Raw genomic sequence first — 25,140 nt, forward strand, 5'->3', positions numbered from 1 at the left:
TGGCCGGGAGCTGGATGAGAATGCTTCCAGTTCCCGACTTCTTTTTACCAGAAAAGAATTCCATGGCTCATAAATGGCTGTCTTTAGTGTTAATCCAAAGAGCTCTCCTGGGAGCCGGTTGGAAGGTCCATGAGATCTAATGGGTGCTTCCCTCCATTTTTCTATCTGACATCCACAGATACAGCAATCTTTAGAAAATAAAATCTTGCCTTTGGTCATCCCTGCTTGTCTTGTGGATTGATGAGATCATAGGTTTAGAGTTGGAAGGGACAATAGTATTTAATCTTCACCCTTTCCTTCACAGAGGTAGAAACTGGCTCATCCAATGATTTGTACGAGGTCTTTCAGGACATAGGGAATGGCCTGGCATTTGAAGCCCAGTCTCTTATTTCAGATGCTATGCTCCTCCTGCTATACCATACTACCCCTCACATACATGTATTTTATTGTGTTAAGGGTGTCATGGATTGGCTGTCCAGTTTCCCTTTGAGAATCTTTTCTGGGATGTTTTGGAGTGGTGGGCCATCAAGTAGTACTAACTTAATAGTGAAAGATAACTTGAAGACCAGGAATTCTTAACCTTTTGGGGATATATATCCCTTTTGAGGGATCTATAAAACTCCTCTAGGGTCAGGATTTTTTAAATGCAAAAATAAAATATATAGAATATATAAAGAAAACCAATTATGTTGAATTGCAGTTGTCAAAATGTTTTTTTTAAAATGGGTCCACCAGCCTCAGGCTGCAAGATCTGCCCCATGTTCGTAGGGCAGCCAGGTAGTGCAGAGAATAGGATACCTGGCCTGGAGTCAGATCAGACCTGAGTTAAATCTATCCTCATGGACTTACTAGCTGTGAGATCCTGGGCAAGTCATTTAAATTCTCTTTCCCTTAGTTTCCTCATCTGCAAAATGGGAATCATAATAGCATCTATCTCATAGGTATTGTTTTCAGTAATGCTTGGCACAGAGTAAGTGCTAGAGAAATGTTAGCTGTTATTAGTTAGTCCTACTCCCATGTTCTTTAATGGCTTTTACCAGAATTGAAGATTGTCAGTGTCGTTAGGTCTGTGAATCCAGCTCTTGACATCACCCTGAAGAGAGGGCTTCTTAATGATTCTCTAAGAGAAATCAGATGAAAATCTCTGCTTTTGAAAGGGATAGAAGGGAAAGTTGACCTTTTGTCTTTCGAAGTGGAGACCAGAGGAACTTTTTCTCTAGTCTATGAAGCAGTTCTGAACAAATGTCCAAAGGTGAGAGAGGCAGCCTGGTGTTAAGGGTGAGAGCTGATCCCGGAGTCAAGCAGTCCCGGACCCTAGTATCACCTTGGACATTGTCTAGCTGTAGGACACTGGACAAGTCACTTCTTGGGCCCCAGACAATCTCAGACTAAACTGCACATCAATTTGTATCCTAAACTGCTTTGGTACAGAAGTTCTTTAGGACAATGAAATCCTTGGTCCAATAAGAAAAAACCCCCACCACATTATAAGGTAAATATAGCAAAATTATGTCACCACCTTTTTTATGTCTTTTAATGTAGTTATGTGAAGCTGGAAACTTTTCAATCCACGTGGAACTCAATAATCTGAGAGGAAATGGTAAGAGCTGATTTATTTTCTGTTTTACTATTATTGTTGAGCATTTATGTAATTTAAAAAAGAGGCCCACAACCTTAAAGCCAAGCAGACTCTTTTCTTTATGAGATTTAATGACAAAACCCTCAGAAATGGTAAAATCTCGCCTCTAGCTCACCCATGTCTGTGCTTGGATGGCCACAAGAGCGAGGGCTGGGGAGGGGTCCCTCCGTTGGCTTCTGGGCTCTGCACATCTCCAGAGACATTGGTGTGCTCCATAGCTCTCAGTGAAGGTATCTCCCAGCCCTTCATCTGGGGGCAAGCGTACTGAGGCTCCCAAGCCCCGAGCTGTGCCCCCTGGCATAGTGGCCTAGTCTATGCAGCCAGTGTGAGATGTTAGAAGATAGCCAATGAGGGCCCAGGGAGTCAGGGCCAGCGACCTACCCCATCTCTCCTGGCCACTCCGCTCCCCTCAGCCCCAGGATCACTGCTGGTGCTCTTAGCTCACAGCAGGCACTTGATGTTTGCTAACTGACTGGATCTGGGGCCAGGAGCGAAGGACGGTAGGTGAGAGTTTCCCACTAATGCTTTGTACTGCCCAACCCATCTATGCCTGAATGTGCTCTTCCATCGGACGAGGAATTAAATAGCCCTTTGGGAGGGAACACGGCAGAGCAGAAAGCAACGGGCTTGGAATCTGGAACACAGAGGTCCTGGCTCAGGCTCTTAGTGGCTACGTGTTCCTGGCCAAGTCATTGATTCTCGTGCTACCTTTGCCTTCCTTATAAGATGGGGGTGGGGGCAAAGGAGAAATGAAGGTCCCTGGCAGCTCTAACTCTAATACAATGATTGAGTCAAATCAACAAGCATTTATTAAGCATCTGCACTGTACAGAGGTAAACCACCAAGGGCTTGTCCCACTCACTGTGACTAAGCTAGGCCCCAGGCCCTCCCTGTGAGTCCCCCTTCCCTGGGGTCTGGTGACCATGGATGTTTGAGGTCCGTGGGACCGAAACTTCACAGGAGGCCCTGCGGCCTCTTTTGGAGACCACCTCTGGACAAAAAAACTCTGGGGAGTTTTCCTTCTTGGGGTGCCAGGGTTAGTAAATTTTCAGTGTGAGCATTTACACCTCAGAAATCAGCAGACAGCCCTGAGCAGGGCTTGGGCCATTGGTTTTGTTGATGTGATGAAGAAAATGTTACTCACGGGCTCGCCATGGCCATTCTTTGTCCCTAGGACCAAAGACGCGCCGCATCCCCTACCCCACCAAGAATCCCTTCACTTGGCTATTTTTCTTTGTCTCCTGCCCTAACTACACCTATGAGGTAGGTCAGGCAAGGGGTGGGGTGGGGGCTTAGGGAAGGGAGGGGCGGCCTCGCTGGGTGTGGGGATGCCTCTGAGCAGATTCACTGCCCTTCTGAGGCTGCACAACTAAGGGGCTCACTCACATGCTCTCTCACAACTAAGGAGCTCGCTCCCATGCTCTCACAACTGAGGGGCTCGCTCCCATGCTCTTGGGCCTGATCTCCCCAGGACTAGCCAATATGTGATACTGAAAGCAGGAGTGTATGGGCCACCAAGTTGTAATAGTTGAGACCCTCCTGTCAGATTCATTCCTTCTCAATAGGGCAGACATTTTATCTGTGGCAGATACATATATTTCATAAATAATCAGAGCCACAGAGCTCAGCTTGAAAAGCGAACAGGTCCTGGGCTGATGTCGGCTGGGAAGCTTGCTAGGAGTGCAGGTCTGGCTTCTGGCCTAGGTGAAGAGCTGTCCTGTGTCTGTTTGACTACAGGTGGGGGCCTGGATCAGTTTCACCATCATGACTCAGTGTGTCCCAGGTGAGTCTGCTCAGTTCTTCTCCAATGGGGCCCTGCTGTGGCCCTGCACTCCTCCAGGGAGCTGACACCAGATTACATGGATTTTCTTTTCTCTTTTCTTTCTTTTTTTCCTTTTTTTTTTTTTTTTTTTCTTTTGGTTGTTGCTGCTACAGTGGGATTGTTCACGCTGGTTGGATTCATTCAGATGACAATCTGGGCAAAGGACAAACACTGCACTTATGTAAGAGAGTTCAAGGATTACCCCAGTTTCAGGATGCCAATCATTCCTTTCTTGCTGTAGGAAGCAAGTGGTGATGAACGGGCACTTCAGCAGACCTAGGGGCAAAGAAGCCAACATTTGAGCCCTGGTCTTCTGAGTTTCCTCAAAAAAAAAAAAAGTGGTGACTCTTCAATGTTTAAAGTTAACCAATTGGCAATAATCCTTTTAAAGACAGCTAAACTGAGGCACGGGGTGAGGTCTGTCAGCACTCCAGGGTAACAGAATATCCTCTTTTCCTGGGGGGAGGCTTGGAGCAGGTTCCTTCTAGGGTCCTTTCCAGCTTCCAGACCCTGTCATTCTATGTTTGTGTGTCTGCATAAACATGCACCTTCCTTTACGCACATACCCGTGCATATTGAAAGGTAACACATCTCGATGTGTTTTCATAAGGGTTTTTTTATTTGTGTTTGGGAGTAGCAGTAGATGGTTGTTTTCTTTTTGTTTTTAAGCCCAGGAAAGTTATCAGAGCCTTCATGTCTACGGAAACTCCCACCATTTAGGACAGGATGATTCTGATCATTTCTTACAGAGCTGGCTTGTGTAACAAGAGCAGCCTGGGAGACTCCGGGGGATTATAAATAGGACAGGGTGCCTGAGTCCTGACGGGCTCAGGCCTCAGAGCAATACTCAGTGCCATTCTCTTAGTCTCACCCATGCAGAGGTGCCCTCAGTGTTATTTATCCAGCGGATGAAGAAATACCAGGACCTCTGCCATTACGGCAGATCCCATGGGGTCTGAGTGAAAGGAAAACAGAGAAGTAGGAGGTGTAATTGATAAGCCAGTGCCTAGCTATCTGAGCTGGGGGACAGGGCGGCGTGCGGACTTACCTAGACAGAATATGTATCTCATCTACCATGTAGTCAAGTCACAAGTCACCCTAAGAAGAAACTTTTTCATGTCTTGAATTTAGGGATAAGAATATAAAGGCATGAATCCAGGACAAGGGGGAATATCACATGGATTAACCAATGCTAAAGCCATATCTGAAAGGACTCTGTTAATGGGGAAAGTGGATAATTTAGCCTAATGGGACTGAGGTACTGATTGGAACAGCTCATGATTCTGGAGGGTCCAAGTCACAGACATTCAATTATTAACCCATTTAAAATGTTGCTAGTTGACTTGATCATCTACACAACCCTCGACCTGTTTTCATAAAACAAGTGGTGATAAAACCAAAGGATCTTCATCCTTCTGGATGTTTTCCAGTGTCATGTTTTCAGCGAGGTTTTCAAATGTACTTGGTGAACCGATATACTGATCTCTCATTCCTGAATGGACAGGTCAGCTCGGCTTAGCTAGGAGGGTAGTCAGCCAACCTCAGGACCTCCCGGGGAGTTGATCTTCTGCCATCTGTTCAGGGGAAAGTTTTGAAGGTTTTCTATATACCTGAGCAAGAAACAATCAATCCCATCCTAGTTTGTGAGATATTTTAAAGGGGAAAAAATATTTTAGGATCTCAAATTGGAAAACATGATTGCTAATTTGTTCTGTGATTGATTTATTTCACTATGAGTGCTGTACAGAAAGATTTTTGCAACTCTTTGTAACGATGATCTACATAATAAAGTCAAAGCTATGTTTTGAATCTTAAAGTCATTATGGGGGGAAAAAACAACAAGTAACAGCCACTGGCCTGAAAGTCAGTCAAGTCTCATAACTCTTGCCATAATGTAAGACATAAAACAAGATTTTTTTGCTTCTTCCATTGCTGCATACAAAAAGGCACATCTGGTTTCCAGAAAAGTTCAAATTTTTTTTTCTATGTACCAAAAAATCAGACTCATGGGAGGGGAGAAATATGTGCATCACTTACCTCCTGACACTGTTGTTAAAAGGGTTAAAAAGCTATAGAAGAGTCAAGAGCTCTACAGATGTGCTGCCCACCCCCAGCATCCTAAGTCAGAGCGAGGTCCCAGAGCCCACGGCTGGCCAGCCCAGGACTGCAGGGTTTCAGCATCTCTGCCTTTGGGCAGGGCCTGGGCAGCCTCGCCCCTCCCAAATAACCGTTTTTCTCTGAGGGCAGACGCCACCTCTTTCCTTTTTGCCTTTTAGTGCTAACGTGCGGCGCCGCATCCTTGAAGGGCAGTGCTTAATCAGTGCTTCTTGGGTCAGATTTATCGGGAGGACGCCGGCCCGAGGGCGCGAGGGCCGCCAGGAGAGGCCCGGGCCCCGCCCTTCCGGGGGGGAGGGGACTCCCCGCCCTTCCTGGAGGGGGGAGGGGACTCCCCGCCCTTCCTCGGGGGGGGGGGGGGCTCCCCGCCCGGGTCTGCCGGCGGCCCTGGGGGGAGGGCCTCGCTAACCCCGGCGCCTGAGCGCTTCCCGCCGTCGGGGGTGCGGAGCCCCGCGGGGCACGAGTCCGGATTCCGCCCGCGCAGACGCGAGGCCTGGCGCCGGCTCGCGACGCCGCGGGGGACGCCGGGGCCCAGCACACAGGCGGGCCGCCCTACACCCCGCGCTGGGGGGCGGGAGCTGGGGCTACCTTGGCGTCGGGGGCGGCTCCGGCCGCGCGCGGGTGCAGGGGAAGGTGGTCCTCCTCCGTCTGCTGCTTGGCGAAGTTGACAAAGACCTGGGGAGACACAGGGAGGGCGCATGAATGGAGCTCTGAGGAGGCGGCTCGGCCGAGCGGGGTCAGGGGTCGCTAGGTCACGGGACCCGGGGGGCGGGGGCACAGCGCCGGAAGCTGTACGCCCCCCCACCCCCCCAGGGAACGGAGGCGCCCGGAGGCCCGGGAGTGAGTGACCCGCGAGAGGGGCGCGGGTGGGGCCCCACCTGCCGCAGCCGCTTCCTCTCCCGGACTCGGTCACCCCCGCTGCGCCTCATGGCGGCGGGCGCGCCCCGGTCCCAGCGGCAGACTAGCCGAGCGGTCTAGCCCTGACTGGGCCGAGGAGCAGCCCTAGGAGGGAGGGGCTACCGGCGGCCCAGGGTCACGGTCCCAGGGGAGAGTTTGGTCCTTCCCTGGGAAACAGACAGACTTCGTCGGCTTCGCATCACCTTGAGGCGGCCGCGCGGGACGCCAGCCGCGTGCGGGACGCCAGCCGCGTGCGGGACGCCAGCCGCGTGCGGGACGCCAGCCGCGTGCGGGACGCCAGCCGCGTGCGGGACGCCAGCCGCGTGCGGGACGCCAGCCGCGTGCGGGACGCCAGCCGCGTGCGGGACGCCAGCCGCGTGCGGGACGCCAGCCGCGTGCGGGACGCCAGCCGCGTGCGGGACGCCAGCCGCGTGCGGGACGCCAGCCCGCGTGCGGGACGCCAGCCGCGTGCGGGACGCCAGCCGCGTGCGGGACGCCAGCCTGGCGGCTCAGCGGCCCCTCTGCGGGGAGCCTCTCTCCGGGCCGGCCCACACTTACTTGGTCCAGCGTGGTCTGCGTGACGGAGTACTCCTCGATGTACAGGCTGTCCTTGTTGGAGATGAGCAGCTGGAAGATCCTGGCCAGCGAGGAGGAGGAGATGCGGTACTGGAGCATGTTGTGACGTCTCTCCCTCTGGACGCTGTCCGGGAAGTTGGCCTGTAGGAATTGCTCAGCGGGGTTCAGGTCTGGAAGCAGACCCGCCTTGGGGGGCCTGATCTTCATGGTGACGATGTAGCCATCCCCAAACCTAGGGTGCAGGGCAGGAGAGAAGGTGACGCCGGGAAAGGAAAGGGACAGCCGCCCGTCCATCCGCACCAAGAGCAGGGGCAGACTACTGAGTCGTAGGCAGCGGGAGGTGACTGACCCCAAATCCGGCTGGGATATTTAGCCACTAGCCAGCCCTCAGTGTGTATCGTCATGTGCAGCACTTACTGCCTGTGTGACTTTGTCCAGGTCCCTCCACCTTTACCCTGCTGGGACTAAGTCTCCTCACTGGTAAAATGGGTTAAAAATGGGTCCCTAATTCTTAGGAGGGACATCAGGGGCCATTTAACCCATTTTTTACCAATGAAGAGACTTTTTCTCAGGTTTTCATCCTGGCTCGGCCATTTATCACATGGGTAACAATGGAAGGTAATTTAATCTCTTTGAGCCTCAGTTTCCTTATCTGTAAAGTGAGAAGGGACTAGAGGGCTCTAAAGCTATAAGCCCATGCTCTCCCGTACATAACTAGTCTATCACTGGGGAACAGAGGAAAGGGTCAGAGGCCATTACCTGGCATAAGCTGACATCACAGACCATGTGTGTACCAGATTATCCAGCTTTAGATAAATAGATGGTAGATGAACAAATAGATTTTGAGCTAGAAGGGCCCTTGGAGTCCAACTCAATTGTTTTACAGACAAGGAAACTGAGGTACAGTGTTGAGCAATTTGACAGTAACAGATCTGGACTTTTTACTCCCGAGGAGCTTTTCTGAGGAGAGAAGTTTCTGTCATTCATATTTATGTCTCCCTTGAAATACACATTGTACATAGTAGGCGCTTAATAGGTGTTGAATTGCACCAAGGTCATAAGAAATGACCAGCTCTTTCTAGTTCTCTCAGCAGTACTGAAAATAGGCCAGTTTTCTATATGTAGCTCCCCTGACTTCTGACTGTTCAGTGTTAGGAGGGGTTGGGAAAGGCTTCCCGTGGAAGACAGGATTTTGGTCAGGACTTAAAAAAAGCCAGGAAGCCAGCAGGCAGAGATGCTCTCCCAAAGCAGGAAGTAGGGCGCAGTAAGAAAAACCTCTCCCAAACTTTTCTGTCTACTCCTACATCATCATTCTTTTCTCTACCTACAAGTCTTGGGCAAATATTCTAAGCTCTAACATGGGAATACAAATTCAATCCCAGTCTGCAGACCTACATGTTAAGGTCCTACAGTCAACCTACAAGCATCTATTAAGCTCCAACCAGGTGCCAGGCCCTGGGCTTAGTGCTGGGGATCCAGACAGAAAGAAAACAGACCATGACCTCCAAGAGTTTACTTTCAGTTGAGGAGATTTAACAAGTTTGTAAACAAGATAATTCCGGTCAGCCACAAGGCGATTTGGTTGGCTGACTGTGTTCCGAGCCTAGCTTTTGGCCCTCCCTTTCCTGGCTGCAGGTAGAGGGGGATTTTTGGGTGCCATTGCCAGACCTGCCCTTCCCCACACTTGTAACCACCGGAAGAAGACTTCCTCAGGTGTGTCTACTCTGCTCCAGCTGTCTGCACCTGGGCACCTCAGGCTCCAGAGAGCCTGTCTCAGAGGCGCTTTCCTTACCTGTACTTGAGGTGTTGGATGGTACCTAAGCACTGGAAGCTTCCTTTCACCATGATGGCCAGCCGGGTACATAAAGCTTCACATTCTTCCATGCTGGTGGGGGAAGGGAAGAGATGCAGGGTAAGGGGCTGAGTGGAGGCTCCTGGTCCCTCCCCCAAGCCGCCAGAGCTCTCACCTGTGTGAAGTCAGCACAACAGCTCTCCCTTGCCAGATGATGCTCACGATGGTGTTCCACAGCAGTCGCCTGGCCTGCGGGTCCATCCCTGTGGTGGGCTCATCCTGGAGGGAGGGTAGGAAAGGGCTGTGCTGAACTGGTCTTTTCCTGGTCACTCATCTGCCTTATCCCTGCAGCCCCCTTGTGGCCCCTGGCCAAAAGCTGGCCTGACTATGGGGGAGTTCTAACCTACAAAGAACTTAGGTCTCTGAAAAAGAATGAACCAGACTGACACGAAATCTCTAATTCAGATACAGGAAAAGAGAAGGAAGAGAAAAAGTCTCTAATAGAGCAACATAGGGCTGCGAGGGACCCCAGAGGCTATCTAGCCCTATCCCCTTTTATATATCAGGAAACTATAATAATGTTTATAGTGAGAATTAGCATTAAGGTTTGAAAAACTCTCTAAAAATGTTATCTAGCAACATCTCTGGGAGATAAGGACTATTATTATTATTATCCCCATTTTACAAGTGAGGAAACAGATGAATAAATATCTGAGACTGCCTTGAATTCAAGTCCTCCTGACTAGCTAGGTCCAGCATTCTACCAGCCTTGCCATCTGGCTGTCAAAAATTATTAATATAATAATATTAACTGTATATTAGATATGCAGCATGGTTTGGTGAATAAAAAGCTAACTTTAAAGCCAGGAAAACTTGGGTTCAAGTTCAGCTTCTGAAATATACTGGCTATATGACTCTGGGCAAATCACATAACCAATTTATTAGTACTGTAGGTATATGTAGGATTATAAATTGCAGAAAGAGTGCTAAAATGCATTGATAGTATTCTTTATGTCAATAAAATCACGAGTTCAGTCCTTGTCTCTGCCTTTAATTGTATGGTATCAATCACACACCAAGAGCCTATTATATGCCAGGCACTGTGCTAAGTGCTGGAGATACAAGAAGGCAAAATGAAATAGTCCCTGGCTTCAAGGAGCTTCTATCAGGGTAACAAATATGTACCCATAGAAGTACATATAAAAGCTATAAAAAGTAACGCAAAGCCTGTGGTGGGGAGACACTGGGATTTAAGGATAGGTGTGAGCTTTAGAGCACCGCCTTTAAAAGCAAGAGTGAGTCATATTTCCCTGGAGCCAAGGGACATTCTAGGAGACTTCTCTAGTCCCTTGGGTCCTGTGATTCTGTGCTACCAGTGAACTCCTGTTTGCCTGGCAATAACAAGAGTTGTGTGTGAGGGTTTTCTTTCTCTCGGCTACAGATGAGGGTCAGTGCCCAGGAGAGGTTCCAGAGTTACTGTCACTCTTAGATCACAGGGAAAGCAAGCTCCACCTCCTTCCTATATGGCAGTCTCTGAGTTCAGAAGAGTGTTATGTCTGACCCATTTTTTTTTTTTTTTGGGGGGGGAAGGTGATTTAACTAGGCTTTTCACAAAAATAATCCTTTCCACCCTGGGAAATTCTCTCAAATAGCCAAAGAGATGTACTCATTTGTACCTATGTAGTGAGGGTTACATTTTCATATAAAGATTTGAATCAAACTGAAAGAGGAAAACTGGGTTATTTTGTTGAATTTGAAAATTAAACTAATCCAAATAAATGTATATGTATATATATATATATGCATACATATATATAAAAAACAATACTATATACACACATATATAAATGAATACAAATATCTTTATGTATATGTCCATGTGTACACACACATATCAATACTATATATATGGGTATATATACCATATATATAGATAAATACAAATATCATTTAGGACTAGGCTAATGATTTCCCTTGTACAGAGAATTGCTTCCTAGTGAGGCAGTTCTATCAATAAGATCGATACCCTCCCTACAACTTCTGCTCTTAGAAATTTGCCTTCTCAACTGAGAATTATCTGAATTAAGTGACTTGCCCAGGGTCACACAGCAGTTTGTGTCAGAGAGGGTACTTGAATCTGCTTCATGCTAGTTCCAAGGCCAGCTCTCTGTCCACTAAGCCATACGGTATCCATATTTGTGTAGATATATACATAATATAAAAATATATTTATACAAAATATATTTTATACTTATATTCCTGAACTCTTGATGTTCATATTTATATTCCTGGCCCATTAACTATATGTTTTTCTTTTAAACAAACCATCAAAGATGAATTGAACCCCTTGTTTTCTAGCCCCATTGGCCCAGGTTATTGAAATATTCTTGGAACTGAATGATACTTTGATGGGAGAAGGGTCATTGGGTCTACATATTACAGGGACCTCATCCCTCCCCCTGCTCCCATAGTGTCTCTTACCAGCAACACCAGAGGAGGGCAGCCAATCAGAGCAATGGCTGTGGAAAGCTTCCGCTTATTCCCCCCACTGTAGCTGCCTACCAGTCGGTCTGCATAGGGAGACAGACCCAGGCTCTGAATGCACCAGTTTGCTACCTGGGGAATCAACAAGCATTTATTAAACACTTACTAGATGTTTGAGACAGTACTAAGGTCATAGTAGGAGACAATGTGCAAACAACATAAGAAATATACACAGTGTAAGAAGGTTTTCTTAGAGGGAAAACACAAGCATTTGGTAAAATTCAATTCAACAAGCATCTACGTAGTGCAAATAACCCAACTTTTCTAGTCTATACAAATAACCCAACCTCTCTAGTCTTTGCCTTCAAGAAAATTGCATTTTATTCATCAGATTCAATGTGTACATAGAGAAGTAAACACAAAGTATAGAGGTTATTCCAAAGGTCTTAGTACAGTTTGAAGCTTTAATGGCATACAACTATATTAAGACTTTTGGGATACCCTGTACACCAAGTCAGTATAAAGTACTGGGCTGGGGTAAGGATGCAGTACGAATTATTATCAGCTGCATTGGGGGGATCAATAAACTCAAATAAGACAAAGTAGCCAAAAATGATCCTAATCCAAAATTAAAGGGTATCCAATTATCTCAGATATTTGAAATGATTTGTCATGTCCTTTCTTCCTTGCCTTCCCATTCCTCCCCAAGTGACAAGGGAAACCTAGAGACCCCAAATAAGGGATATGCTCATGTCAGTTCCCTTCTCTCACTTTGTTCTTCAGCTTACACCATTTATTCATCAATAAGCATTTAGCAAGCACCTGACATTTGCCAGGTACTGTGCTAAGCATTAGAGATACAAAAAAGGGAGTTCATAGTCTAACAGAGAGACAACAAACACAGCGCTATGTACAAACAAGTTAAATAGATTAAACTGGAAATAATCAATGAGGGAAATTCAAAAGGCTTTTTGAAGAAGATGGGATTTTTCTCTGGGATTTGAAGGAAGCCAGGTTATAGAGATGAGGAAGGAGAGCATTCTAGGCATGAGGGTCAGCCAGACAAAATGCTGGGAGTGAGATGGAGTCTCTTGCTTAAAGACTGCAGATTACTGAGGCTGAGGGAGTGGGGAATGTTACTGGGTACTGTATCCAGGGAATGAGTCTTCAATTTTATAAAGTCAAGAAATCATTCTAGGCTCAAGACTCTAGTCTGGTGTGATGACGGAAACAAAAGGCCTCAGTTCTATTGAGTTTAAGCCCAGAAAATAACCAAACCTGACCATTGGTCCCATTGGTGACCACTTGGTGACCAGAGCCTATGGCCATAAACGGGCAGTTTCTGGACTTGAGGACATATGGTGAAAATGAGCTATGGCCGCAGCAGGGGCAGTACCAACTAGTAATTATGTAATATAATTATTATATAAATGATATTATATATTACTTTGAGATTTTCAACGATCTATGAAGAATGAAGAAACTGCCATAGACCAATCCCTATCTTGCTCTGCAGGAAAGCACAGTCATGGATTTGGGCTTTATCTCCCCCCAGACATCAAGAATGAGGCAAATCTTACCCTTTTGATATCTTCTGTAGGAACACCACGGAGACGGGCGTAGAGATACAGATGTTCTCGACCTGTGAGCAGGTCATCGACAGCATCGAACTGAGGACAATAGCCCATATTTTGGTGGACCTCAGAAATTTGGGTTAAAATACTGCAAGAAAGAGGAGGAATCTTTAGATGCAGAAATGGCCAGTGGGTCGCAGTGGGTGGAGCACTTAAGCATTTGATGAGGATATCTGAGCAAAGACAAACTGCCCCTTTCCTTCCTTCGCCCAAGTGCTAGAAATGTACGCCCAGTTTTGGAAATCAAGGAAGGGGGAGCCCTGATTGGAAATTAAATTAATTCCAGAAATTGAGACTTTGAACCCAACAGATATCACAGAAGGTGAGAGTTGGAAGACTCCCTGTAGGAGGGACCCATCTCATGTTGAGGCAGCCTGTTCTGCTCTGGGAGAGCCCTAATTGTCAGCTCCTAATGCCTGCCATCACACCTAAGTCTGACCCCTTACATTCTTGGTCTGCACTCAGGGGCCAAGCTCAGCAAGTCTAGGCAGCAAGGCAGCTAGGTGGTCCAGTGGAGAGGGCCCTGCACCTGCTGTCTCTGTCAGATCTGACCAGAGACACTAACTAGATGTGTGACCCAGGCACGTCACTTGACCTCTGTTTGCCTCAGTTTCCTCACCAGTGAAATGGAAATAATAGTCCTTACTTCCCAGGACTGTTATGGGAATGAAATGAGATGTTTGTAAAACAGTCTACAAACCTTAGAGGTATATAAATGCCAGTTGTTATTAGTTATTATGAAGCCCTCAAATGTTTTCAAGTCCTTCAAATACTTGAAGGCAGCTCTCTCACCACCACCACCATCCCTTTTTGCTTCTTTTCTCCAGGCTAAAAACCCTCAGTTTTTTCAGCCAGTCCTCAGGTAACGTAGACGCAAGGCCCTTCACTGCCCTGGATGGCTTCCTCTGGATGTTCCCTGGTTTCTCAATGCCCTTCCTGAAATGTGATGCTCAGAATGGAAGAGGAGGCTCTGGGAATAGTCTGACTGACCATGATAGAGCAGGAGGGGGCACCTCTTTATCGGGGGGAGGACTGTGCCAGTACTTGGTTCTTTTATGGGGTGGCCCTCAGCCCAGAGGGTGTCAGGGACGTGAGCCCCCTCCTAGCCGCCCTCCAAGGGAGAAAGTATAACCCCACCCTTGAGGTCCCCACCAATGAGCCCCTGAGGTTTCAAGGCTCAGACTAAAATCATATATGAATTTAACTACTAAAGAAAGAAAACCCTTCAGAGAATGAACTGGGAGTTTCATACATTCTAGGGATCCAAGAACTAGCTAGAGATGCCACATGACGGCAGATGGAAATGGGCTTTCTTACCCTTATTCATTAGCGGAGGGAGAGCCCTGGTATAGAAGAAGCAGCTGTAACCTAGAGTCAAGATCAGGCACTGGAGTAGAGGAGATGAGTTCAGATCCTGGACCTACTAACTTATTCCTAGCATGACCTCTCTGGGCCCGATAACGGCGGGCAGGGGGTTTGCCTGGCAGAGGACACTTAGGATGGCTTCCTTATATCATCTACTTTGGCGCGGACCAGTGTTCGCACCATGGAGCCAGGTCCACAAAATGAGGCTCTCACCTCTTCCCTGCCACGACGGCGTCTCCTGAGGTCACTGGGATGTCCCCAGTAAGCATCTTGAATGTGGTCGTCTTACCAGCACCGTTCACTCCCAGGAGACCGAAGCACTAAAACACAGGGTAAACAGCTGGGCTAGAAGAAATGTTTCTTTATTCTCTCTCTTTTGCCTGCCCATGTGGAAAGCTCCGGGTCTACACTGATAACGTAACACCAATAGTCACAGTCTCCTCAATCAGGGTTGATGGGTCTGGGGTCACCCAGACCAAATGATGAAATGGGACTTTGGCACCTTCCTGATCTTCAGATGGGTTCTTTTCCTCCATTCTTATAACCCATCTCAGGATCCAGAGTCCTCCATAGGTCCCTTTTCTATCATTATCCCTTCACTGGGTCTCCCCACTTGGGACCCAAAGGACAGATTCAAAGTTTAGAAGACCCTTTCCCCTATTCTATGTTCCATCCACAAAGAGTTCTCCTCTCTGATAGCTAAATTGATAACCTAATTCTGGCTTTAGTGTTAATGACTGATGATGGCTTGCTATTACCTATTTCAGGTTCCAGGTTTTTACTTTTTGCTGCAGTTTTCAATCTCTTAAATAACTAAAAAGCTAACAAATAAGCTAAAAGCACAGTGGCTACATATAATAATATGCACTTAATAAGAGCCTATTGAATGAATAAATGATTCAAAAAGTTTGAGAGGTCTATGTTATAGATGATATATGAGCCAGAGGGATTTTTCTTTGTTGCTCAAATAATACAACATAATCATCCGCCTGTTCTAATAAAGCTCAAAAAGTGCTTTGCAAGCTTTGCTATACAAATGTCAGTTACTATGATTATTATCCACCCAAAGGTATTCAGTCATTAGGCATTTAAGTACTTACTAAGTGCCAGGCTTTGTGCTAAATCAGAGCTACAAAGAAAGGAAAAACCAGGATGGACTTTGTCCCTAGCTCTTGCTTAATCAGAGGATGACACCAGGGTGGTCTACATGCCAGGCTTTTCTTTGCAGGTTCCTTGAAAGTAGACCAAATTTGTTTCTAATATGGAAGCATCTATAACCTACCATGGGCCAGCAACTTTGCAAATAGACTAAAATAACAAAAATAAAATAAAGTAAAGATCTTTGGATCCAGAGATAATTTCCCAGCTTACTTCAATTGCTACAAGCCAATTTCTACCCAGTTCCTTTTCTTTTCCCCTCATCTTTTTTTTTTTTTTTCCTCTTACTCATAAAAGTCAGTGTTTGCTGACTGAAATTCAGGTAGAGGTCAAGTGATCTCAAGCTCCTAAAAGCTAAGAAGGGCTCCCTGTGGCCTCTGGGATAAAACAGACTTTTAAGGCTCTTCATCACCGAGCCTTAAGCTATCTTCCTGCCTCTCACAATAGCTCTCTTCCCACATTTTATGGCTCAGCAGAACTGGACTTCTTTCTATTCCTCACATGCAGTACTCCACTTCCTTTCTGGATCTTTGGATTGGTCACTCCTGTGCATAGAATGCACCATTCCTTATCTCTGCCTTTTAGGATTCCTTTTTCCTTCAAAATACAGCTCAGGCATACCCTTCTCCAACACAGAGATCATGGGGAGGTGAGGCAGCGAGTTCATATTATGTCAAGGCCTCAGCCTGGCCTTTTTGATGGGTCTGACTTCTTGGGCTCAAACTAATTTTCATTCTTCCTCTCTACACAAAGCCTGGTATATACAGACCTCTCCTGGGCGAACCCCGACACACAGCCTGTCCACTGCTGGACTTGTGGTGCCCGAATAAATCTGGAAAAAACCACGAGAAGTTACTTTTATTATTGTGGTAGATGGTCTAGTGCTCCAAGAACCCCAAGCTAGGAGGCTGGCCAAAATATTCAGCATCTTAACCCTTAGCCCAAACTCCTCTAGCCAGCAAGAAATGCAGAAGATTCTAATATCACATTGGAGAAGAAAGAACATTGGTTGTTCCAATTATTTGTGTGACTTTGAGCAAATCATTTATATTTCTCTAGGGCTCACTTTACTCATTTGTAAAATGCAGGGTAGGGCCTAGATTAGAAAGTGAGACTATCCAAGGCACTTTCTAGTTACCTAAATCTAGAATGATCCTGAATTATCACCAAAATCTATGCATATTACTTCCCCTAAAATGAAAAAAAAATCCTTACCCTCAAGGTGCTTATAATCCATTGGAAAGAAACAACATATGGATCACCTTACACCCTTCCCCTACTCCTAAAACCTATCTCTTGATTAAGGGAGAGAGTATAGAGCAAGAAGAAAAGGAATCTTACTCTGTAAATCTAACTCTCTCCCTTGATGAACACATCTGCTCCCATATATTCAATTCCCTGCAATATTATCTCCCTGCCGATAACTCCCAAATCTCTACACTGAGCTATATTCCAATCTCTCATCTCTAATGTCTAATTGCTGGACAGCTCCATCTGGATGTCCTCTTGGCATCTGAGACTCTCAAATATGTCTAGAATTGAAGCATTTCTTGAGCACTGATGTCTCAAGTACTGTGTTCAGCGCTGGGAATACAGAGAAAAAGGTCCCTAAAACAGTCCTTACCCTCAAGGTGCTTATACTCTAAGAAGAAATAACATCTATATCATCTTCCTTTGCCCTTCTGTTAAGCTTCCCTCCATCTCTTTGGGTACTACCATGCTTTTAATCATCTGGCTCTCAACCTTGGAGTGTTCCACTAACCAATCAGCAGAGAAGCCCATTTGGTTTCCTTGTTGGCATCCATCCCCTTCTTTCCATTTCCTCTGCCAAGGAGTTTAGTTCTCATTATCTTTCACTTGGACTAGTACATAGACTTCTATTCGGTCTCTTAGCTACCAGGTTCACCTTGCTCCAGGTCGTTCTCCACAAAGCAAATAGACTGCCTCTGGCACAGGTCTAACTGTGGGACTGCTGTTGGAGAACTCTTACTATTGCTTTTAGGGAAAAAACTCCTTAGTCTGACATTCAAGGCCCTTCAGAACTTGGCTCTAACTACCTTTCCCAGATTTATTTCATTTTATCTTTATGCATTCTCTTTAAATAAGTTGGACTTCTGTCTCCATGTATTTTTTTTTTTGCATAAGCCACCCTCCAGTTCTCTTTCTGCCTCTCAAATTCTCTCTATAACTATTTTTATCTATGTATTTGTATAGTTAAATAGAGATAGATAGATATGTGTGTATAATGTCTTTATGTAGAGATCTGTAGATCTATATATGCACAAAGAGACACACACATGAGCCAAGTCTTGGAGCTCACCAGCCTTACCAGACTGCCAAAGGGGCCATGACACAAAAAGGTTAAGGACTTCCTTCATGAAACATTCCCATATCCCCTAATTTGTTAGTCCTTTCCCTCCTCATTTACTAATCTGTGTATGTGTTGACTCTCCCCAGTTTGTACTCATAGTACCTGGCACAGGCTTTGTACAAAGCAGGTGCCTAAAAGTATTTGTTTAATTGAATTAGCACAATGAAAAGGGGCCGAAGGCGCAGCAAGAGTAGGTGCTTGCTCATCTGTGACTTTGGCTGGGTAATTTGTAAAAGCAGTTAAAGAGGAGGGAAAGCCTTCTGATGGTCAGCACAGAGAGCGGCAGTGGGGCTTGAAGAGTTGGCGAGTATTAAAAAGCAAAATCTACCCTGAAAAAAAATAAGTACAAGGAGGAGCTCCTGAAGAATTATGGGAGATCTTGTGGGATGTCAGGGGTAGTGATGGGGAGGGGGAGAAGCTCCAGTTATGTCCAAGGCTGTGAGGTCACGAGAAGACATAAAGGTCAAAGGTGGCTGGTATCTGATTGACCAGGAGACTAGAGCTCTGTTATACTGAGTGAGGAATGGAAGGACTGAGAGTGGAAAGTGGATGCCCATAAGATGTGAGTAACATTGCTCTCATCTTGTAAGTTGAAATGCACAGTTCATTTGGCCAAATACATTTTTTAGAAAAAAAGTATACATATATATGTACATTTGTATATGCATATCTATATCTACATCTCAGTCTCACGTACAATCCTATCCGATTCTACGGAAATGTTAGTTTGGTTTGATATCTGTTAATTTCAGAATAAAAAAACCCCTAAAATGTAAAAATGCAGGGCACACAACGCTGTCCCAAGTTGTGCTTCCTTCCTGGCCGGGCCCCATTCTTGCCTGTATTAGCTTTACGGGAGTGGGGGGGGGTGTCTTCCTGCCTTTTCAGACATGTTGGGTGTCCCCCCAGGGCATGCTTCCTCCTCCTAGAGTCCCTCCCTGGGTGAACCAACTTTTCCCCTCGTTTTCTCAGATCCTCTTCCCTTGGCCCAGGTGCAAAAATTGCTAGGTAGCGACTTTTACTATATGGTCCCTGCTATAAAAAGAGAGTAAATGAGAGATTGTGCCTGCTGCACATAGCAAACATGTAAAAACTCATTTGGAATCATGCTTTCTTACCTTGGTGAGCTCATTTAGCCTCAAGATATCAGTTTTATTGCCTCCTCTAAGAATTCTTTGTCTTTCTTCAGCCACATCGTCATCTTCATCAGCCATAAATTGCTTAGTAGGTTCAGCAACAGGTTGCTTTGTAGGGTCAGCAATCCTAGAGGAACCAGACAGTTAATTCTCAAAAAAACCAAAAAACCAAACAAAACAAAACAAAACAAAAAAAACAACAGGAGAAATTATTGTAGAAACTCAGATTTAGAGTCAGAAAGGGCAGAGAACCCCTAACCTAACTCCCTCATCTTAAAATTAGGGATGAGAAGGGGTATCCTCCTTTGTGAATTAAAATGTAATGGGGAATATTTGATAAAATAAATAACAATACAATAGAACAGAGATCATAGGAATCTTTGATTTTCCAAAGCCCCAGAGATCTTAATAGCACTACCCTGCATCAGAATTGTAATTTTCAAAGGAATTTTACATCCATTATTATTTTATTTGAACCACAAGACCACTTTGGGAGGCAGGAAACCACAGTATTTTTAATAAATTCACCATAGATTAAAACCCCCAAACCTACTCCGAATCTTGTTGTTTCACTTTAAAGGATGACATACATGAAAAAGAAGTGCAGTAAAACTTTAATTCAGATACACATATATAGCGATCATCTGGATGAGAGAAAAAGTGGTTGAATGGATGGGGAGGGGACATGGGGTCCAAGTCTCCTTTTCAACTAAGACTATACATTTCACAATAGCAGTTGGTAGAGAAAACGTCTTCCCTGGGAGTATCTTATGTCTGTCCTAGCATTTAATAAATGGAAACCTAATTAGGCATTAATTACTCTGCTGGACTCCAAACTACCAATACTAATTACAATAAAATATGTCTCTGGGAGGCCTGGGGAGCTGGACCATGTGTCTTACAGCAGAGACCTGCAGTACTTAAGAAACCTGAATTAGTAGGCACAAGCACTTCTGGGAGCTAAGGGGAAGGTTGGAAGTTAGCATCGTGTGTCCTTCCTTCACCTGGGCTCACACACCCTCCTCACCCATCCCTGGATCTCCCCCTCACTGCTTGCTCAGGGATCTGACCGTCAGCAACGGAGAGAAGTCCTCTGAGAAGGACTGAGGCAGCAATATGGAGTCAGGGAAACTGAACAAGCTTGTTTGGAGAATCAAACTGAGAAGTGGGAAAAGGGCCGGAGGGGGAGTCCCTGGAGTGGGGTACTCCACTGGCCCCTCTGTTTCCCATGCCCCACCTGTCACTTTATTATACTCAGAACTGATACGATAGGAAGTGGAAGCTAGGAAGAGAGAGGCCCAGAGCTGGGAGACCAAACTCATGGAGACTACATCCCCACCCCCTCCCTTTCTCAATCAAGTACCATCTGGTGAGGAAGACGTGGTGCTGGAGGAGCAGGTTCAAAATGAAATAGACCCCCCCTTCCACTGCCATGGCAACCAGGTTCTTTCCAACGATATCCCACTGGAAAGGATCCGAAAAATGTTCCTCACCTGTGAAAAGATGGGGAGAGGGGTAAAGACCAACGTGAGTTATGGCTTCAATTCAGTTCAATCGGCATTTATTCAATATCTACCATGCGTCCCTTATGTTTTTCAGCAACGGGAAGTCAAAGGTCAAAATGAAACACTTTCTGCACTCAAAAAACTCACGTTCTATCTGGGAGACAACGTGCACACAAACAGATCAATGAAAAATATATTTAAAAACAAAGTAATTGAGAATGGATGGATGGAGTAACTTTCACTCAGAGAAGCAGGGTCTCTGGACCCGAGGAGTGATGGGAGCTGGGGTGCCAAGTCCTAGAGCTTTCTAGGCCTGGGCAACAGACATGTGCACAAAGGCATCAAGACCAGCCAGGGAGGGTTTGTACAGGAAATAACAGCATGGCTGGCTGGGAGGGGAGGAATGTCTAGTCACTCTGGAAAGGCAGAGTTAGATTGTGAAGAGGAGAATCTGGTTTATTACTCCAGTTTGTCCCAAATGGCAATGGAGGCCTCCAAATCTACTTGAGCAGAGGAGAATCGTACCAGTGTTTTAGGAAGGTTAATTTAAGCAGAATAGAAGCTCTTTGAAGTCAGGGACTGTTTTCCATTTTATTTTTCTATCTCCAGTGTACCTTGTACATTTTATTTTTTTGAGATGAGGATTGAAGGTGGAAGAAAGGGTTGGGGGTGTTCTTGACCTGTAATTTTTTAAAATTTAATTTAAATTTTTTGTTACATTTTAAGTTTGGTCTCCCTTCTTCCTTCTCCCCTACCCTCACAACACAGAAGGCCACCACTTTACACACACACACACACACACACACACACACACACACACATATGTAAAACTATACTACACACTTGAATATATTGCTCAGAATGGCTTGTTTTGTTCTTCAAACAATATTGCTGTTTCTGTACATGATGGTTTCTTGGTTCTGCTCGTTTCACTCTTCTTTATTTCATGCCAGTCTCCCATGTTTTTCTAAAATCCACCTGCTCATCCCTTCCTACAACACAGTGTATTCTGTCACACTGACCTGTGAGCTCGTCAGTGTTAGGAACTCCCAGGGTGGAAGCTCCCTCTCTTTTCCAAAGCAGCCTGGCAACATTTCTGCAGCTTCTCTTCTTGTTACTGAGAAGTTAAAGGTCTAAAGGAGGCTCATACAGCCAGGCCAGCCTGGGAAGGAACAGGTCTTGAACCCAGAATTTTCTGACTTCAAGGTCCTTGATCACAAACACCCTCCACTTCTTTGCACATAGTAAATGCTTAATATACACTGATTGGATTGGACTAAAAGTAACTCTTCCAACTAAACCCCATCCGGTCCTTCAGAAGTGGGCTACACGACAAGACCTCGGATCCCTCCCTTTTCTGAGGCTCTGTGCAAAGCAGATAGTCCAAGATGGAAACTTTAAGCCCTGGTGAATGGTAGCCTTCACGATCTCAGCAGACTCTCCCGAGGGTCACTTTTATTGCACTCACCAGACCGAAGTCAACTCAAGAGACTGTTAGCGCATAGTAGGGGGCTCTCCATGACCGGAGAGGGTGAAGAAGAGAGGAGTCTTGTTTCCCTTGGGGGTCACTGCTCGGCAACCCTCACTGACTCGGTTCTCAGCCCCCCCTCTGACTCGGCACAGCGCAGAGTCCCTTTGCAGAGTCCCTTTGCACCTGCATTTGGTCCTTCTCTGCTCAGGGAAGAGATGAGAGCTTCTACAAAGCTCCTCCAAGTCCTTACTTCTCCTGATTCCTACCATCTGAAGTGCTCCTTCTATTATATTTATTTGTGTACTTATGCAGCTCGGTGGCTTTGTGGATAGAGGATGGGGCCTGAGCCAGGGGGGGAATTAAATTCTGGCCTCAGATACTTTGTGACAAGTCATTTAAAAAAAAGTCTCTGCTTGCCTCAGTTTCCTTCTCTGTAAAATGGGGATAATAATAGCACCTTCTGGTCAGGGACATGATGAGGTCAAATGAGATAATAATTAAGTATTTAACACAGGGCCTGGCACATAGTAAGCATTATATAAATGTCAGCTTTATGGTTGTTTCTCCTTTGTCCTTAACGTATTCTACCTCGTACCACACATTTTTGTACCTAGGCAGTTAGGTAGATAACTGGTGAGAGCACTGGGCCTGGGAGTTCAAATCTGGCCTCAACCGCCTGCCTGGGTGACCTAGGCAAGCCCCCTAACATCTGTCTGCCTCAGTTTCCTCAAATGTAAAGCAGGAACAGTCACAGTATTCATTTCCCAGGTTGTTATGAAGATAAAATGAGACAATATTGGTGAAATGCTAGCAAACTTTGCTATTACTTGTTTGTTTTAAGACTTGGCCTGATGTTCCATTGGGAGACTGAGATACTAATTGACTTGCTCAAGTATGAGATAACAACAATAACAATTGATAGTATCAATAACCAACGCTTCCATAATTTTCACCGCACTGCTTTGCACCAAGCGAAGGGTTTTGCAATCATGGTCTCACTGGATCCTCACAACCCTTCTGAGAGGCAGGCACTGTTATCTCCTCTCCACAGAGGAGGAAACCGAGGCAGACGGCGACTACAGTGAGGTGCACCCAGCGTGGGCCCTCCCTCTGCCCAGGACGACCAGCCGCCCCTCATTCTCATGGCCGCGGCAGACGGGGGCCCACCATCCCGGGCAGGAGCCCACCCAGAGTCACTTACCAAAGGCAGCGTAGACGTCTGTCACGGCTTGGTTCAGGGCTAAGTCGATGAGCCCCCGGCCCAGGCAGAAGTGAGGGAAAATGAGCAGTGCCTTTCGTAGCACGGCGCTGAGCGTGAGCAAGGCCTGAAACACAAGAGCCCAGTGAGGCACAGGACGCAGATGGGGACAGGGGAGAAACAAAGTCCACAGAACAGCCCGACCTGGGGCACCAGACTGGCTCTCCATGAGAGAACGTGGCAAAAAAAATAATGGATATTTTGCTTTTCCCTCTGGTGTTCACTGTTAAATCACCCGGAGAAGGCCGGTGGCTCGTCCCCAATCCTGTTCTTTCCTTTGTGAACTATATATTTTATTTTGTGCGTTTAAAAGCTTTATTCTGAGCAGATGTCCATCCACTTCGCCAGCCTGCCCGATGGGCTGGACAGAAAAGAGGAGCCCTGTCTCATCAGATGCTGCCTGGCAGTACGAGGTGGGGTGATTACAGGCAGGGGAGGCCACAGGGAAGGAGCTGAAGAATACAGAAAATCAGCAAGGGAAATCTGAAAATACAGGCAGGTCTTTGAGACTCAGAGAAGGGGCAGGGAAATGGGCCAAATACCTGAAAGCAGGAGCTGTTTACTTTGTTTATTTAGCGTCCAACAGCCCCCAGCCCAGAGACAGCGTTCAGGGAAGATTAAATTTTAGTACCTTTCTTTTGACAACAATGAGGATTGTAATACAAAGGGGAGAGAATTGCTTCCAAAGTGTGACACTACTATACACAGAGATGAAAAGGGAAGGAAGGGAATAAGGATTTATATAGTATATGAGTGTGTGTGTGTGTATACACACACACTATCTGCCAGACACTTTATACTTATCATCTCCTTTGATCCTCATAACCCTGAGAGGTGAGTGATGTTATTATCCCTTCTTTACAGATAAGGAAACTGGGGCACACAGAGGTTAAGTGGCTTGATTAGACTGGATCTGATTCCAGGCCCAGAGCTCTATCCAAAGTGCCATCTCAGTGCCTCCTCATGGAGTTATGGGAAGAACAGAGGTGTCAAAAGGGGACAACTTACACATGCAGCCTCTATTGTCCTTGGTCCAAGGTCTAAAAGCCTGAAAAGCTCTTGGGACTCTACAAATGGAAGTTTTAGACAAAGAGTTGATGTAGCATTAACAGGAAGCTGCCCCTTCCCCAGGGAGGGAGGGGCAGTGGGCTTGTCTGGACCACTCTGAACCGCCTCATAAGGGATAAGAATTAGAAACTGGGAAGTGGAAGATAATACTATTTGTGCCACAGCTTAAAAATGCCAGGGTGGGGTTTGGCAAGGTCAGTAAGCCTTAGCATCCAGGCCCCCTGGGGGGCTGGAACTCAGCTAGTCAATCAAGATCTTGCCTGTTCACAGAAAGTGAGTAGATTCAACTCAAAAGCCCCCTCTTGGCCTTTCCTCATTCCACTATCCAAAGTAGTTTGTTTTTATTTATGTTTAAATGTTTCCTCAAAGATGATGACAAATGTTGAAGGGGATGTGAGTTAGCTAAGACACTAATGCATTGTTGGTGGAGTTGTAAAGTGATTCAATCATTCTGAAGAACAATTTAGAACTATCCAAATGGTTATAAAACTGCATACCCTTTGATCCAGCAGTCTTACTACTAGGTCTGTATCCCAAAGAGATCATGAAAGGGAGAAAAGGACCCATATGTGCAAAATGTTTGTGGCAGCCCTTTTCATAGTAGCAAGAAGCAGGAAACTGAGTGGATGCCCATCAGTTGAGGAATGGCTGAATAAGTTATGGCATATGAAGCAATGGAATATTATTGTTGTATAAGAAATGACCAGCAGGACGATTTCAGAGAGGCCTGGAAAGACTAAAATGAACTGATGCTAAGTGAAGTGAGCAGAACCAGGAGATCATTGTATACAACAAGATTATGTGATGATCAGCTGTGATGGATGTGGCTCTTTTCAATACTGAGGTAAT

General features: G+C 45.9%; 2 protein-coding genes and 1 long non-coding RNA gene across 5 annotated transcripts in view; 1 reads left to right on the top strand and 2 right to left on the bottom strand.

The window, feature by feature from the left end:
- Positions 1-5,266, top strand: part of LOC116423386 (very-long-chain enoyl-CoA reductase-like) — an 82,114-nt gene extending 76,848 nt beyond the window's left edge. For all 3 annotated transcript variants that reach the window (XM_031967107.1, XM_031967106.1, XM_031967108.1), the window contains 4 exons: positions 1,543-1,600; positions 2,814-2,902; positions 3,377-3,422; positions 3,575-5,266. In XM_031967107.1, the coding sequence (XP_031822967.1) occupies positions 1,543-1,600; positions 2,814-2,902; positions 3,377-3,422; positions 3,575-3,702 (321 nt within the window). In that variant the 3' untranslated portion in view covers positions 3,703-5,266. The remainder of the gene's footprint in view (positions 1-1,542; positions 1,601-2,813; positions 2,903-3,376; positions 3,423-3,574) is intronic.
- The window catches only part of ABCA4 (ATP binding cassette subfamily A member 4), a 118,846-nt gene that overhangs the window by 11,380 nt on the left and 82,326 nt on the right, over positions 1-25,140 (bottom strand). The window contains exons 30-40 of the mRNA XM_031967109.1: positions 23,167-23,290; positions 20,353-20,482; positions 18,972-19,116; positions 16,252-16,314; positions 14,538-14,644; positions 12,906-13,047; positions 11,323-11,457; positions 9,017-9,120; positions 8,842-8,934; positions 7,032-7,281; positions 6,165-6,251 (exon numbers count right to left, since the gene is read on the bottom strand). Coding sequence (XP_031822969.1) covers positions 6,165-6,251; positions 7,032-7,281; positions 8,842-8,934; positions 9,017-9,120; positions 11,323-11,457; positions 12,906-13,047; positions 14,538-14,644; positions 16,252-16,314; positions 18,972-19,116; positions 20,353-20,482; positions 23,167-23,290 — 1,380 coding nt within the window. The remainder of the gene's footprint in view (positions 1-6,164; positions 6,252-7,031; positions 7,282-8,841; positions 8,935-9,016; positions 9,121-11,322; positions 11,458-12,905; positions 13,048-14,537; positions 14,645-16,251; positions 16,315-18,971; positions 19,117-20,352; positions 20,483-23,166; positions 23,291-25,140) is intronic.
- Positions 3,378-5,867, bottom strand: LOC116423387. The gene is made up of 2 exons (XR_004233983.1): positions 5,499-5,867; positions 3,378-3,737 (listed from the first exon to the last, which is right to left on the bottom strand). It is a non-coding gene; the product is annotated as an uncharacterized LOC116423387 (long non-coding RNA).

This window comes from Sarcophilus harrisii, chromosome 4 (assembly GCF_902635505.1).
Source record: "Sarcophilus harrisii chromosome 4, mSarHar1.11, whole genome shotgun sequence".
Taxonomy (NCBI): domain Eukaryota; kingdom Metazoa; phylum Chordata; class Mammalia; order Dasyuromorphia; family Dasyuridae; genus Sarcophilus; species Sarcophilus harrisii.